The sequence below is a fragment of the Molothrus aeneus genome, chromosome 6 (assembly GCF_037042795.1).
Source record: "Molothrus aeneus isolate 106 chromosome 6, BPBGC_Maene_1.0, whole genome shotgun sequence".
NCBI classification, from domain to species: Eukaryota; Metazoa; Chordata; class Aves; order Passeriformes; family Icteridae; genus Molothrus; species Molothrus aeneus.
Genome location: NC_089651.1, coordinates 51,976,573 through 51,992,792, shown reverse-complemented (window position 1 = coordinate 51,992,792; position 16,220 = coordinate 51,976,573). Strand labels below are relative to the sequence as shown.

The 16,220-nt window shown below is 36.8% G+C and overlaps 1 protein-coding gene across 2 annotated transcripts in view; it reads right to left on the bottom strand.

Annotated features, from left to right (window-relative positions):
- PPP2R5C (protein phosphatase 2 regulatory subunit B'gamma) overlaps positions 1 to 16,220 on the bottom strand; it is a 71,275-nt gene that overhangs the window by 44,937 nt on the left and 10,118 nt on the right. For both annotated transcript variants that reach the window (XM_066551371.1, XM_066551372.1), the window contains one exon: positions 9,196 to 9,355. In XM_066551371.1, the coding sequence (XP_066407468.1) occupies positions 9,196 to 9,355 (160 nt within the window). The remainder of the gene's footprint in view (positions 1 to 9,195; positions 9,356 to 16,220) is intronic.

Genomic DNA, 16,220 nt, shown 5'->3' with positions numbered 1-16,220 from the left:
GCTGGACTCTGTTAGGTCTGAGCCCAGTACTTAAAAAAACCACAGAGAAACTGGTCAAAACACCCATAAACCAGTATATTTCTAGTGTAATTCTGACAGGACGCTACTGAAGCTGACTTTGGTCTTCATAAGACCTTTTGTGGTTTAACAGCTCTGCAGTTTTCTCACCATTGTACAGATTGAGAGTACATTCTGCTCAGGAGGTTTTTATACACTCCCTTTGTTTCAGTCTTAAAATATTTGATTTGCCACCAAAGGAAAATATTTACTTAAGTTGAATTATTTTGAGCAACTTCATTTGGAAAAAAAATTGCAAAGAAAATTGAGTTAGGAATTGATTTCCTAATGGAAGGGAAGGAGTATTAGTGCAAGTGGAGCAGAGCTAATGAATATCAATGGGAGGAAGAAGAGCTTACTTTAACAAATTTATGAAGACATTTCTGTTGCAAGAAAATGAAAAACAGTATTAACTTCAGCTATCGATTTTTAGAATTAAATGAACAAAAAACCATATTGACAATGTAGTGAACCTGTAGCTATTACAGGTTCCCTCTGAACCCTGCTCATCACTTCTAACTTTCCAATGATGGAAATGAAGGAAAAATCCTATGAAGTTCTCAGGAAATAACTGTGTAACTTTTTAGAATTATAGAATGTTTTTGGTTGGAAGGGGCCTTAAAATCAGATCCTTTAGTTAGGATCCAGCATTATAGCTAATGAATACTCTTTAAACTTGGAGGCTATGTGCCACTTTTTCAAAAACAAACACTCCATTTGGGTTATTGATTTTAAAAACAACCACTCACCCTGTTTATCATCCCCCCACAACACATATAGCAAATTCACCTCCCCAAAGGTTGCCTTTATTTCCATTCTACACCACCTACTACTCTAACAGATAATGGCAGAATCAACAACAATATAATTAAAACTGCACAAACTTCTACTTACATGAAGACATTTGGCTTGGTTACCTCTCAGACTGTATGAGTTTTCATTTTTTGATTGAGAGAGGAAGGGAAGATATTTAGTCTCAGCTTTAAGGTTACTAAAGGCACAATTGCTGAAATTGTAATTCCTCACCAACCTAAGCCAGCCTTGTTGCAGGCTGCTTCAGGCCCCTTCCTGCACTCCTCTCTGCTTTACATTTAAAAATATTTTGCTCTCATCTGCTTCACTGGTCATCAGACCCACAGCTGAGCTGCTGTAGTCCCATAAGCCAACAGAAAGCCACTTTATTGTCAGGTTAGTTTTCTGCTAACTTAGACTGTGTTCCATGGCAGTCTAAGCTGAGTTAAATTTACAGGAGCTACTGCTGCAATCTCCTCTCTTACGAGGCTCAGGTGCCCAAGTGTCTGAAATTGCTGTACAAGGGTTGTGCAGCTGTATGGCTGAACCAGATTAGGAAACTGAGCACAGTTAAAATGAGAAAAGGGTGAGTTTGAGCCATGTTGATTCCATTATCTGGCCCACCAGACAGACACCCAAAATGGGACATGAATAAACATGACTTGCTTTTTCTGGTAGGAGCAATATAATTTACTTCCCCCCCCCTCCAATTATAACTTACACTAAACTTACTGTTCTCATAAATGATGTCAGGCTATAAGAAAACATGGGTCTCATCACAACCCTGAACAGTGAGTTACTCAAAGACAGTAACTTTGTTTTAGAAAAGGAAAGGTACTGGATGCTGAACATTCTGGAGGAGAACCTGTAGCAATAGGAAACATATGGGCTTCTCCTTCTAGGTTCTGACTAAATCCAAAGGACAGCCAAGAGGAAATTCTTCAAGGAAACAGAGGCAGTAAACACCATGTTAATACTTAGCTATCAAAAGAAATTCAGAGATAAGAAAAATATACTTACCTGGATAAATGAAAGGGATATGAACTATCATAAAGCTTCCTTAAAAAATTCCCAAAACTCAAGCACAGCAAAAGACAATTCCTCATTAAAAAATTTTAATATTCACTCCTTCTAGTACAGCAAAATTTGGTTAAAGAGGAATTGGTAAATGTCTGTTTGTGACTGGATTTCCTGTCTCTATCTGGATTTCCTAATATTTGCACAGTCACTAGCACACAGGTTCAACAGTGCCAAGTTTTCCTTCAATCAATCTTGTACACTCAAGAATTTTTGTGAGTGGGGACAGGGAGAAAAACCAGTAGATATTGGTTGAGTTTAGAAAGCTGTATAAGACCATTACCTTAAAAGAAACCTGTTTTAAAAATAGCATTGGTACAAAAAAGTAATTCCTAGGGTAGATTGCAGAAGCTCATTTCAAATACTGCCACACTACTTTAATCAAGCCCTGTGCAAAATCCACCAAAATAACACCAAACTCACTAGTGTCTGTGGCATTATTACATAGGTCACACATACCACTTTTAAGAAATAAAGTGTAAAAATAACATTTAAAGAGTAAAAATTTGAGACCAGGCTAGTTATCCAACAACCACTGATTGATATTCATGTGTAAAAATTCAATGTTTAATCTCTAGAGGTCTTAAGAAGAAGGAAGTTCAGTGCAGCAGCAAAAATGTGAAGGTCTGAGTATAATGAGGATCTATGCAATGGAACAAAATGTTCCCTTTGTGAATGAGGGCATAATAAAAGGCATTTTAAGAGAGATCTAAATTGAATTCAGATACAGGTTAGAATCTAGAAAATAAGACAATACCACATTTTAAATCCTATTTTTATGGATTCTATCCAAACTTCAGTGGAAACAAGTTGGGTAGGAAATGCTGCCAGTGACAGATGTAGTGCATTCTTCTAACACTTTCAGCTGCTGACTAATGAGTAGGTGTTTGATAGGGCAGTTGAAATGAAAAATGGCTCATTAATCCAAGCCTATGATTTCATGTAAAACTAGCTGAAGGAAAAGAATTCACACACTCAAGCAAAGTATTTTTCCTCTACAACCTTCTTTTTTTGGAAGTTCTTCATTCATTAGGTATCATGTTTCTTAATCTTTAAAATGCTACAGAGCAATTCAGACTGGATAATTTCTAAACATTTAAATATTAATTACTTTATAACCACTGACAGATCATATGTTCCTGTATGAACACCAAACAATTGTCAGCTTTTGGTTTAAGAAATGTATATGCTCACCACAGACATTTTAATGATTATGTTAAATATCTAAAAGAAAAATCAGTACAGGAAAGTCTGTTTAGGCAGTACTGATAATACTTTTAAGGTAAAGTACAGGATAAAAAGCCTCCCCAGTTCCTTCACATGATACAATACATACATTCACTGACAATACATGCATTCAACCATACTCATATAGGAAAGAATGACCTTCTGCAGTATTTTCCATTATGGACTTTTTGTTTCAATAAATATGATACAACACTGGGCTGCCAAAAAAACCTATAAAAGCACAAACACAGTCAGGACCAGAAGGACAGCATTTAGCATAGTTACTCCACTATAGGTCACATATGAAGGAGAGGATGATGATCTGTTTCACAAAACTGCATTCATTGATATTTTCCATGAGAATTAATTTGTTTTGCCTTAGTGTCTTGCCTTTTAAATGAATTATGTATTACGGTAAATTATATTTTATAGCAGCATTATCTTGTTTAATCTACCATCTCACTTTGCATAAAATACTTTTATCTAAACAGGAATGCTACCACCTCGCAGCTGGACACAATTCCTGAATTGCCATGCATGCACAGAAGAAGTACAATTAAACTGAAAGACCAAAGTACTGCATATTTGTCCTCTAATAAATTATGAGTGGCAGGAGGTTTCTGCAATGAAAATGATCTTAAACCTTGAGATCTCCAATTTCAGCAGCTTATATGAAAATTGCTCCTCAAAACCCCAAAGCAGTCCATTAGTGCCATGATTCTCACAAATTCAATTACATTGCACACATCCAGTCAATCTCTTTTGTACCATGAAAATAAATGCTAGCTTTAAATGAACAGGTAACACACTCTGCTTAAGTTTAAATGTATTCCAATAAGAGCTTGTAGAAACTATCAACATATATGGCTGAATTTCTCTACAGTACCGAGAACAAAACTTGACTTGCTTTCTCATTTACTTGATATCAGTTTTGCTTACTTATTAGTACTCTGCACTTGAGAAAAACACACAATAATTTCACATTTCTGACCTCTTGAGCAATTCTCACATTTTCCTCCTTTCTTGTGGTTTCAACAGTTTTATCAATCAAAATTTGGTACTATTGTTTTTTTAGGTATCAGACTCAAACTGAAATCACCTCTTCTGCAATTTTGATTAATCAGACAATATTTACAGATGATGAAAACAGAGCTATCTCCTAGACAGCCATTTACAACTTAAAAACATTAGGAAAGCTTTAATAATGCTTCCCTCCCTATCAGAGTCCTGTATCACAGGCAGACGAGTTGAGACACCACCCTGATGTTCTTTTACACAGAACAGAGTCAGAATTTGGCAGAGCTCTGAAGTCTCTGCTTGAAGAAAAACAAGAACCATGCTCTCTGCATGAAATGTGCTCAGAAAAATGACCTGCCATGTTCCTTTCTTTTCCATCTCCCCACTTTTATTGAGTAGGTTTTTTTGTGTTGTTTTTGGGTTTTTCAAATAGATATGACTAATAGTACTTCTAATGTTGAAACCATGCTAAAGCAGAAACTGACATCATCAGAAGATCAAAACCAGGACTGATCAAAATGTGTGCTAAGATCTTAAACAACAAAATACCAGAATCTGTTTAATCCTATCACATGCAGATATTCTACATTAAAAAAAACAATTCTATACTTCTCAGCACTAAAAGTCAGTTCATATTCCTCAGCTGTCAATGTGGCTTATTTCTTCCTACCTTCATAAAAACATTTATAAGAATATTGTATCCACATGTTTGAGATCAGAAGTCCAACTCCAAGAGGTAAATGGTAACTTTTAAAATAAATTGAGAACTGTATTTGAAAATAAAAGCTGATGTCCAATCTCTGTTGTATCTAACAATGTTCACTTTTATCTAAAAGAACCTCCCAAACAAAAGCAACAAAAAACTTCAATGCCAAATGCACAAACTGAATCACGACACTGCATCCCAAGAGGCCTTTATATGGCTGTAAAAGGATTTTACCCAGCTTTAAAAAAGTATATATGAAAATGCTACCAAAAAAGCATATTTTTGAATCATGCCCAAATTTACATATGCATGACTAACATATGTTCATTGGGAAAGTTTGCAACGTTTCGGAATATTAAGTAGTACTGACTTATTTTTTCAAATTTGTTATTCTAGAACTGACAGAGAACATTGCTTTTAATGAATATTGCTGGAAGGTTAAAGTTAGATTTGTGACACAACTGTATTTGACAGTGCATGAAACATTTTATCCTATTTAGGGTGTTTTAATATTATATTTTAAAATTCTCATTGTGACATTTTCTTACATATTGTCATGATTCAGACCATATCCTTAAAAATCTCAACACTTTGTACAGTCATTTCTCTATTTTACAGTTTACTACATTTACTGTTTACTAAAATCAGCACATTCATGCAAAATAACTTACAAATACATTCACCTGTTTGCACAGTTAGAAATCTCACTTACCATGAAAAATTACCAGTAATGTAACAATGAATTCATAAAGCTGAAGTGAGCATGCAAAGAACACAAACTCTCTTCACTGTGTCAGTGCTCAAGTGTGCACAACCTTGGATATGCTACTTTTTAAATATATTTACATAATAATATTGAACACTTACACTGTTTATTTCACAGAGAACACATTTTTAAAGTTTTAAACAATTTTAACTGTTTATGTAATTCTAATATTTTATATTTAATATACTGATTTTAACATATCCTAAATGACTAACTGCTTTCTTAGGAAACTAAAAATTAAGAAACTGGTATGTTTCTGAAGGCTGAAGCACCCTTTGCCATTTATATTTGATATAAACAAAGCATTAGTCTGCAAGCTTTCAAACCAAAATAAAATAAAACAAAACACATCTTAAGGTCCAGTATAATTTTTTCTCAATTAACAATTTAAAATAGAAATCAACTTTCTGTAACTTAAGTACCTGTACTACCAATGTTAGCTAACAAATGCAACTGGATAAGCAGAAATGAACAAAGCACAAGTTTAATGGCACAGATTTTTTTTTTTTTTTTTTGTGAAAACAGGTAAGATCTTTTCAAGATGTTTGGCACTGTTCTGAAAGCACTTCTCCAGAGATACTTTAGGTTATCTGTGGGCAGACGAGCTCCCTGTTCTACCCAGCTAAACCAGGTTGCACTGCACTGTGCTGCAGGGAGCATAACAAGTTTGCAGCTTTGCTAATATGTGGATCTTGATGTTCCACAAACCAATTACATCACAGACTTCTCTTTTCTACATTCAGCTCTCTTCTTAAACCTCTTAATTCATAATCTGTTTCCCTTTCTTTCTGCATTATCTGAGCTATCCTGCTCCTCCATTTCCTGGATAATCAGAGGGTGCATAACATTAATCATAAATTGCTCCCATGAACAGAAAGCATACCACACTAATACCAGTCACCAGGGCAAATATGCTGGAATTTCCAGAAGCTTATCATCAGCACTTTGGTATAACACCCAAGAGAAAGTTTGCAGCATGCCTGAAGATCAAAAAGCTATTTCTTAAATAAGAAATCTTGATGAAAAGCCACCTTGGCAGCTTCTCCTTTCCCTCCCACTGTTTCAAGCGATCTGCTGACCTCATCTCCAGACCTGTGGCACAGAAGAAAGGTGGTTATCTCACCAATACCACAGGTCATTTAGATCTTACCAGTTACAAGCTTCCACATATCTCATATGGACCTTAAAGTATGCAAAGACAACCCCATTCTATATTTTGTGCTTAAAATACAGTCTCATGTAAAGTACATCACACCACACAGTAATCCGTGCAACATTTGTAAGAAAATACACACCTCTTGCTCTACTACAGACAAAAGAAAGGTTCCCCAGGTACTGTAGCCATAGAAATGCAGCCACCTGTTATGAGTAACAGGAGTTTGAAAGCTGGTTAAGTGCAGCTAACCTGAAGGAACACTATGTTCTTCCCAGCACTTCACAGAAGTCAAACCTGTCTTAATCATTTCAGTCCTTTAAATTATAGCCTGCCAGTCCAATTTAACTCCTGTCCAGACACAGACATTAAACAACACACAAAGATATCCAAAAAGAAAGTTTCCCAGATTCACTTGACCCACTAAATGCACATTAAGTCAAGTATCTCTGTATCTTTTAGAGGAGCAGTGTGACTGGCCAACAGTATCCTCAGCAACCCCAGCAGGCTGGAATTACATCAGGAGTAAGCACATGCATTGAGCACAGCCATTATGCAGACATCTGGCATGATGCAGGAGATTGGGTACAGCTTGGTAATAAAGCTAGTACTGCCTTGACTAGTGAAAGGTGGCAATTACTGCCCCTCAGTAGATCAACAACTGCACCAGTGCTCCATAACAAAGTTTGGCCCATGACAACCTGGGGACATACACACAGCACCAGGGAGAAGCTCAAGATCTTTTCATTCCTTTCACCTGAGCGTGGGGGAGTGATTGCAGACTCAAGGCAATTACAATGCACAATACTCCTACCATTTCTTCACAAATAGGAACACTGTGTCAAAAAGTGCTAGAATGCTCTGAGAAAATACCTGAGACAGTTTATAAGAATTTGCTTTTTTTCTTACTCCTCCCTCCTCCAACTACAAGCAACATTCTTCTGCACTTCACTGGCCTACTGGTTTAAACTGCAACACAGCCAAGGTAGAAACAGATCTTAAACTTCACCTTCACTACTGTAGGATGGGTTAGTTCTCCCCTGTCCTATCTGCACTCATTTTCCCCATTTCCAGCTCTCTGTCCATACTGCTTCTAATTGCATGCTCAGTTCTGGTATCCCTGAGCTGCAGTCCCAGGCACTACTAGAACCACTCTCTTTAAAATATGACCAAGAAACAAATTATATTCTTTTGTCTGAGTCTTTGAACAAAAGGTTCTGTATGTGTAACTTCTTATAAAAATCACTACTTTAATTTAGTATCTTTTGCTTATGTCACTCATGCCCTGGTTGTCACAGCTTGTGCATGAACCTTCTATGTCAGTTTAAAAGACAGAACATATTATTCATAATCTGTGCTGCTAAATAGTCTTATTAAAAATTGAATACATATATTGAAATTAACTAACTAAATAACCAGTAGTTTAGTCTTGAAATATATTAAACAGCATCTTCTATACAGGCTGCTTAATTAATATGATGGACAGTATTTCAGATTCTTTTTGTAAAAACAGTATCTGTGTAAAGAGAAAAATCTTGCAATCTCATTTGATCTGAATGAAATGCAGTGTAATTCAGACAGGCTGAGAAGCAGAGTTTATTTTCAAGAAACACTAATTTATTATATTAAGAAAATGATGAATGGAGGAAAGAATACAATAATTTTTCCCATAATTTCACATTGCCTACACCAGTACTACTCAACATTTCAGTGATCTATTTGGCTTTCATTGGCAATCTTGAACTCTTGAACACTGTAAAGCAGTACACATTACCTTTTTTTTGTTTCAAAACTGCCTTTTTTTGGTTTCCTCTAAATAAGCCTTCAGAGCAAATAAAAATGATAAAAGCTGGGTTAGTAAGAGAAGACCCATCAATTATCATCATCTTTTTGTCACAGATGGAAGTAAACATAAATCTAAGAGATAAAAATGCCTTAAAATCAACAAAGGAAAAATTCATATACACTAAAAAGGCACCACTCTGCCTGACCCATGCTCAGCAAAAACAGACCCATACATAGTGATAGACCAGGTCTTCTAACAGTATAAAGAGAAATTTCAGCACAAATGAAGCAAGGTTTGAGCACACTGCTCTGAGGACAGATGCCTAATATTTTGCAAAGAGATCCTAAATAGTGTGCTTTTATGTGAGATGAGTGAATATGCTGTCACACAGACATTGCCTATACTGACTGCCAAGAAGGCAACATACTGGAAGTCCTCAAGTGGAGATAAAACAAAAGAAAAAACCATGCAGTGTAAGTATGTGCAGTTTGCAGATGTGCATACTTGATGTATTATGTATGCTGTCCAGATATTAGAAGTGTGACAGCTGAGGTGCTTCTCAGCCTCATGCCCAAATTTCCCCACAAGAGTAATTCCACTTTGGAAAGACATACCTTTTAAAGCTGGCAGTTTTTGAAGCTCCCTGTTATTGCTAACATTAAACCTTGAAGAACTCTGACGCTTTTCCTTCTTCACTACAGTCTGTGGTGCTGGTACTTTGATTTTAGATAGTTGTGCTGGGGGAGGAGCGCTATTTGATTTTTTGTTTGACACCTGTTTAAAAAGAAATTAAAGCAGTTAATTACAGCTGAACTTAGAAATAAAAATCTTCACAGAAATAACTGAAAATTAATATGCTTTTAATGAAACTATTGTATCCCTCATCCTCTGAATGTATTGCCACCTATTCTGCTCATCTTTTCACCATTTATTTCTGCACCATAACCCTCATACAGATGGGAATAGATCACCTTGATATATGCAGCAGCCCATTTATTTGAAGTTACCAGACAAGTGAAAAGATATTTTCAAATAATGTAGTTCCTCAGCTACTCTCACCTCTCCCCATGTGAGAAGTCTGGGTGTCCTAGGTATTTAAGTTCATCTTCACAGGGACCAGAGAAACTTGTCTATTTACAGCAGGTGGACCTTTCACTGCCTATTCATCCTGTGCCTTGCTGACAGTCCTAAGCTTGGCCAGGGCAGTCAGGCTTTGATACAAAGTTAAAGGAGTGAGTCTTACTATTGTAGTAGCTTTAACAGCTTCAAAAACATGGTTTACTGCCTACTCAAAGCAAGTTGCTCTTACTGTAATAATTTTTATTAAATTGTCACTGTACCTCTGTATGAAGTTTATAACATAAATCCAGAAAAATGGTTCCCACTACAGGTTTTCAGTTTGCTGTTATTCCACTGACTACACTTGCTCTCTCTCAAGCTGAATAAAATGCATCCTTAACAAAAGCCTGTCAGAACTTGTGGTGCTGCCTTTCTCATTCCTTTTTTTTTTTTGAAGGAGGAAAAGCAGGTTTAAAGGAGGCAATAGTTAACTTTCAAAATATGGATAATTTCATGACATTCATTACTAGAATGATAAAACATCTATGAGTGATCTACGCTAAAAATACAGGAACAGCTGACAAGGACCTCTTGCTGCAATATTGTAATTCATTTTGCAGGCCCTTAATTTGCTGTAAAAGTTTCTCAAATTTGCAAACTAGAAGCACACACATCTTAAAATATACCTTGGCACTTCTTCCTTACAGGAAAGACCGTATTCTTCTCAGAAAGTGCCCACAAGATAAGCAATAGGGAAAAAAATCAGATGGGAATAGGATTCATGATGGAAATCAAGTTGTAACACTGGTACTTTGGCAGTTTGACTTGATTTCATTAGAATTTCGTTAAGTGTTATAGGTATGAAAGCAGCTTCAGTCCTGCATGGAATAACATCTGTGGCCTTTTCATAGATAGTGCTAAACCAAGGGAAACCAATTTTCTTCATGTTCTAAAAAGTATTTCCAGAAAAGCTTATTCATCAACAATTTGCATAGTTTTGTAGTGTATACATTCAGCCTGCATGGAAATGTTACCATACATAAATGTCTACCTTTTGACTCTCCAAGACTCAAAAGGTCACTCAAAGTAATTTAATTCCAATTTTGTTTTAGTAGTATGACCAGGAAAGAATATATACTTCAAGAACAGATTAACAATTGTATTATATTATACACACAGCACTTAATATATCAAAGATGACTGAGAGCAAAATTTAGGTTTCATTGAACCCATTTAAGATGACCATTTTTCAAATTTAATATTATAAAAGCAAAACCCCTTATACAGCCTTATAGAACAAATAAAGGGAGACAGTACAGTGAATATTATAAGTCTCAGTTACCAAAAACACTCTAGAACTTGTTCCAGTAAAAATGGAATACATCAGCAAATTGAAAGAATTTATGTACAAGTAATACCTGTTACATTGCATTTTTCAGACTATTTCACTTTTCAATCTCAGACACTAAATGCTTGAAAATGTTTATGCAGAAATACAAGTGATCTGCAAGGTAATTTCTATCCATTAATTGAAATTCTAAAAAGCATTACAAACAAAAGTATTAATAGACTAAGCTAAAGGAAAAACAGCACTAAGAATTAGGAAGCAATAACTTACTGAGTATTAAGCAATAAATGCTAATTAAGATGCATCATAAACATTTTTACTGCACAGGATTCTGTACTTTCAATATTGTTTTTGAGCCTAATGGTGTTTTTCTGAACTGGCTACTTTCCACTGCCACCTGTATTTTTTCATTACTTAGAACAGGAAAAGCCATTTTCCTGTTTCCTCTATTTCCCAAACAAATTCTCATTCCAAATTAACAGGTGCTCTCATGTGTCTGCACACATGCACACACCTCAGGGAAGCAAGTATTCTAAATTGCAGAAAAATTCTAAAATTAGCCAGAAGTGGTTATTTAAGAGGATGGGTAACATTTCTGACTAGAACTGTTGAAAGAAAGCATTTTTTGTTGCTATGGCAACTTCCCATCTAGAAGTGATGACTCCAGAGTAATTCTAGTCCTGAATCACTGGACCATTTATCCATCAGATTTCCTCCTGCTTCCTACACATCAAGCATGATCACCCCTGCTTTTCAGTCATGCTCCTGTCAGCCAGCACATACCAGAAAGCTGCCAGAATTATTTCTAAACCATGATTTCAGTGCCATGCAGCTGTACCCAATGACCTCTGCAACTGGCACTATGGTGCTACCATGGAAGAGCTCCAGGAGCTTGTCCTCCAGGGCTTGCAGCAACACTGGACAGAAGGGCACCCAGAAAGTGAGTTAAGTCAACTTAAGCCACAAAGCTCAGCAATTTTAACCACATCTCTTCAAAAAAGGCAAACAAATTCAGACTAACATTTGTGTATTCATCTGCTAAAGATTTCACGGTAACACACTTTCTTTGAGAGTAAGGAGATTTTTGAGTTCAGATGGAAGAGCCAAGCTCAGCTTCCTCCTCCCAGTAACAAACCAAACTCCCACAGACACCACAGCTCCCAAGAGTAAGTGCTGGACACTGCCACATCAGTGAACAGTTCAATGTATTTGACACCAGAACAGTCAGGCTACAGACACCTTTTTATCAATTCTCTTTCTATGACCAGAGGAAGCAATATCTATTCTTGCCCTTGTTCTGGCAAACAGCTCCCTCCTACCCAAATGTTTATATGGACATTCAATTCCAAAAGTTCTGATAAACATCTAAAAATGTGCACAAACTGCTCTGTGAAATGTGCACAAACTGCTCTGAAAAATGTCACGTTGAGAATGTTTCTTCAAATCATGATTAAAACACAACCCTCAGGTTTTCTGATCAATTTATTTCTGAAAAGCTAGAGCTTTACATACATACTTCAATGAACATTAAGACAATCAGCTTAAGTGTGATTTCAACTTTTAAATTCTGATTTTAACAATTGAAGATATACAGCTGATGCTCCTCAGTGGCCATGACTAAGCTTAAAATTAATTCAATAGAGTGAAAGGTGGGGAGGAGAGAAGTTTTTTTGTCAGTCACAACGGTTCAAAGGCAGAGAGCCCTTGCATCCCTTCATCCCTTGAATCCTGCACCAAGCAGGATGTGGTACATTCCTTTTAACATCACTCTTTTGAGCAAAGTTGGATCTTTCGCTTTTCTGACATTATACAGGCAGGTAAAGATAAGAACACAACACTAAGTTTGCAACCAGGGAAAGAAAGACACGAGTAGAGCAAGCACATCTACAGTTACAGCCAATTTTTCTTTTTAAGTTAAACTGATCATCATCAAGCATCCCACAATGCAACTTTTACTTCTGGACAACTATCTAAGACACAAGAGAGAGTATGGTGGGACTTGGGAGGAGGATCCACCCTGCATGCCGTGTACATGAAGAAGTCTTTCAGGAGAACCTATTCTTCCCTTTCTGACAGTCTCCCAGAAATGCTATTCAAGCTACCTCGACAAACAAGGGCAACCAGAAGAACTCTGTCTGACTTTACCTTTCAAAGCACTAGTAACTGAATTAGACCAAAGGACACAAAGCCTTCTGATCCACAAAATCAAAAGCCAAACCAAGCCAAGCCTAGAGTGAAGTCAATTCTATAACGATGCAGCAAGCTTGGATACTGCTTCCTAAGATATAAGAGCAGGGTGAGGATTTGAAAATGACAGTAAAATCACCTTGATGCATCTGTCATTAAAATACTTAGAAAACTGGATGGCTTTCTAGTGACAAAATCAGATCTCCTAAGCACAAGGCAATAGAGATCTTCTGCCTGAAGAAACATGGTGCTGGGTAGCACGCTATATGGTGTTTCTTTACACAGATCACTCTAAGACTAATATACACATTTCTGCATATACACATTTCTGTATATACAAATATTCAAATATACACATTTCTGCCTTCTAAGTATCACCACTGCATTCAAGCTTATATCAGTGTGCACACCATTCCACAATGGCAGGAGCAAAACCTTGAGAAAAAACTCTGGACTATGGAATCTGGTAGGTGAACCCTGTACCAATTCACACATGATTAAGGTTCCCTGTAAAATACAAGTACACAGAGCAAAAAGCACAGAACACTTTAAAAGAATCATCAGTCTGAATCTGAAGCAGAGGGAAAATGCTTATTTTAATGCAGAATTAATCCCTTCCCTCTTTTCCTTTTGGTATAGTAAGTAGCCTCCATGAACTTATTTTTCATTAAGATAAACAGAGGTCTGATCTACAGCACCCAGAAGAGCTTGTTTCTTGCCAAGGCAGCCCCAGAAAATGCTATGAAAGCATTCTGGAGTACATCTAAAACATGCTTAAAATGAAATTGAAATACAGGTTACTGAAACTAAACACAGATCATCACAAAACATGAAAGGGACATTAACAACTTGATTTTCAAAACTGTATGAGGGCCCAGTATGTAACCAAAATAATTTGGCTAACAGGTTGAGGCTTAATACATAATCAATGTAATTAGGCTGAGAAGCTGAATTTAATTTAATCTCTTGAGATGACAACTGAAATCAAAGATCAAGGAATCAAAATGGGCAGGGAGCAGCTAAAGAGCCTTCCATGTAGTTTTTTCCCTTCTGCAGTAACTTCAAAGTAGTGTGAATAATCTCTGAATCTCTGAACACTCCAGGAATCTTGAACACTACCACAGAGCTCTCTCCTTGGCAGATCTTCGTTTACTGGTTTGGGGTGGGAACAAGGACAGATAGTATCTGGTATATGGCCCAGCTGTCATCAGGCTGGTAAATATATCCACACCATACCTACAGGAAGTGGGCTGGTGGTGTGACATCAGCAGCTGGCACCAAGGCAAGTTGTTCAAGACAACACTACCAGGAGAGCAGTATGTGTCACCTGATTTCAAGTCTGTGTTGTTACCAGCACCAATTCAACATGACTTCCAAGAGGATAACATCAGAATAAACTCTTTTTACTAATGGTATTAAAGATAAGGCCTGACAGTGCTTTCAGACAGTCTGCAGTAATTCTAGCACATGTATGTGCTGGCAGAGTTTATTATGGAACAAGTAGATATGATTTTTAACATCAGTATTTTCAATCTACAGAGAATCAGTACAAATGATACAAAGCTTGATATGGAATACACTGGGTACATAAAAGGGAACACTGATCCATAAATAACACAGTTAAAACCAGCAGGGAAACAACATGTTTGCAGGGTAGTGTTTTGGACAGCAGATATTTCTGAAGTTATTTGTTGAAGATTCTTGCTACTATGCCATTATTATTCACTAGTTTTACCACCACAAGCCAGTCTGGACAGACAACTTAGGGAGGAGTCTCTGCAGAGGCAGCTTACGGTGCTGAAGACTCTGGGTGGTTTCACACAGATGGCAATTTAGATGTCTATTGTTTTTCCTCAACAAAATCATTTGCCAGAATGATAACTGGATTGGCTGCTAGAATGATCTTTGCAGCTGCCTTTCTAGCAAATATGCTTATTATTGTTAAACACTCTCAGCAGTTGAGATTACTGCTGGAGATTACTATCCAGTCTATCTCAGCATTACTTACTATGTTTTTATTACACCAAGAGCTGTATCCTAAAGCTTTGAGTATCCACGCTGTTCTAATGATAAGCAAAAAGATTAACTTTTCAACGTGATAGTAATGACAAACTCTGTATTTTAGCACTCACGGATTTATGCTCTAGTACTTGTTTAACAACTATGATTTTGCATTTACGTACAGCAGTGCTATGCTGGCTACTCTCAATGTCTGCCTATGGAGTTCCATTAGTGTTTTGCCAGAGACAGCATGGAGTCTGCTGAATTGTGTCAGTGCCTGGGATGTTTCTTACAAGCACCAAGGGCCATCTGGGCCTCTTTGCTGTGGAGCCCACAACAAACTTGACTGTCACAAACCACTCAGAAGTCTTAACTTGCTGAAGCTTTCCTGCCTTTCTTGCCGCTGTTTATTTTTCACAACACAAAGCATTGCTTGTATTTCCTGTTAGCTGCTTATACACAGGACTCAAATTTTATCTTCTAAAGAATTGTATCACCACAGCTTTGTGTAATAGACCAGACTTGCAACACACCAAACCAATCCCATGTTTCAGCTCAGTGTGCTGCATCCTTGACATTAATAGACTATAATTTTACATTCACAATTAAGCATCAGTAGCATAAGGCTTGTTTTCCATTTGCTTCTTGTAAATTTAATTTTGCTTTAACTAATATACTCCAGGAACAACCTGAGATTTGATTCCCTTTAGTCAGAGCTCAGATCTTCAGCCCAAGGTTGCAGAGTACTGGCAAAGATGAGAGGGTGCCCAGGCTCAGACTTCAAGTGGATCGACACTGCTTTGTTTTTGCTGAAACACCACCATCAGTGAGCACCTGGTACTTCACAAAAAGCAGCAAAGCAACACTTGGTTCCTAATGTATCTTCTATCACAAAACTTCAATGCAAGAAATGTCCTCAGGAAATAAAAATAAATTGTTACCTGCAACAACCAGTTAGCTGATTAAATAAGATTTAAACCAGATAATGTCCTAAGTATTATTTCAAAACATTTATATGAATTCAGGGATGAAGAATCTGGATAA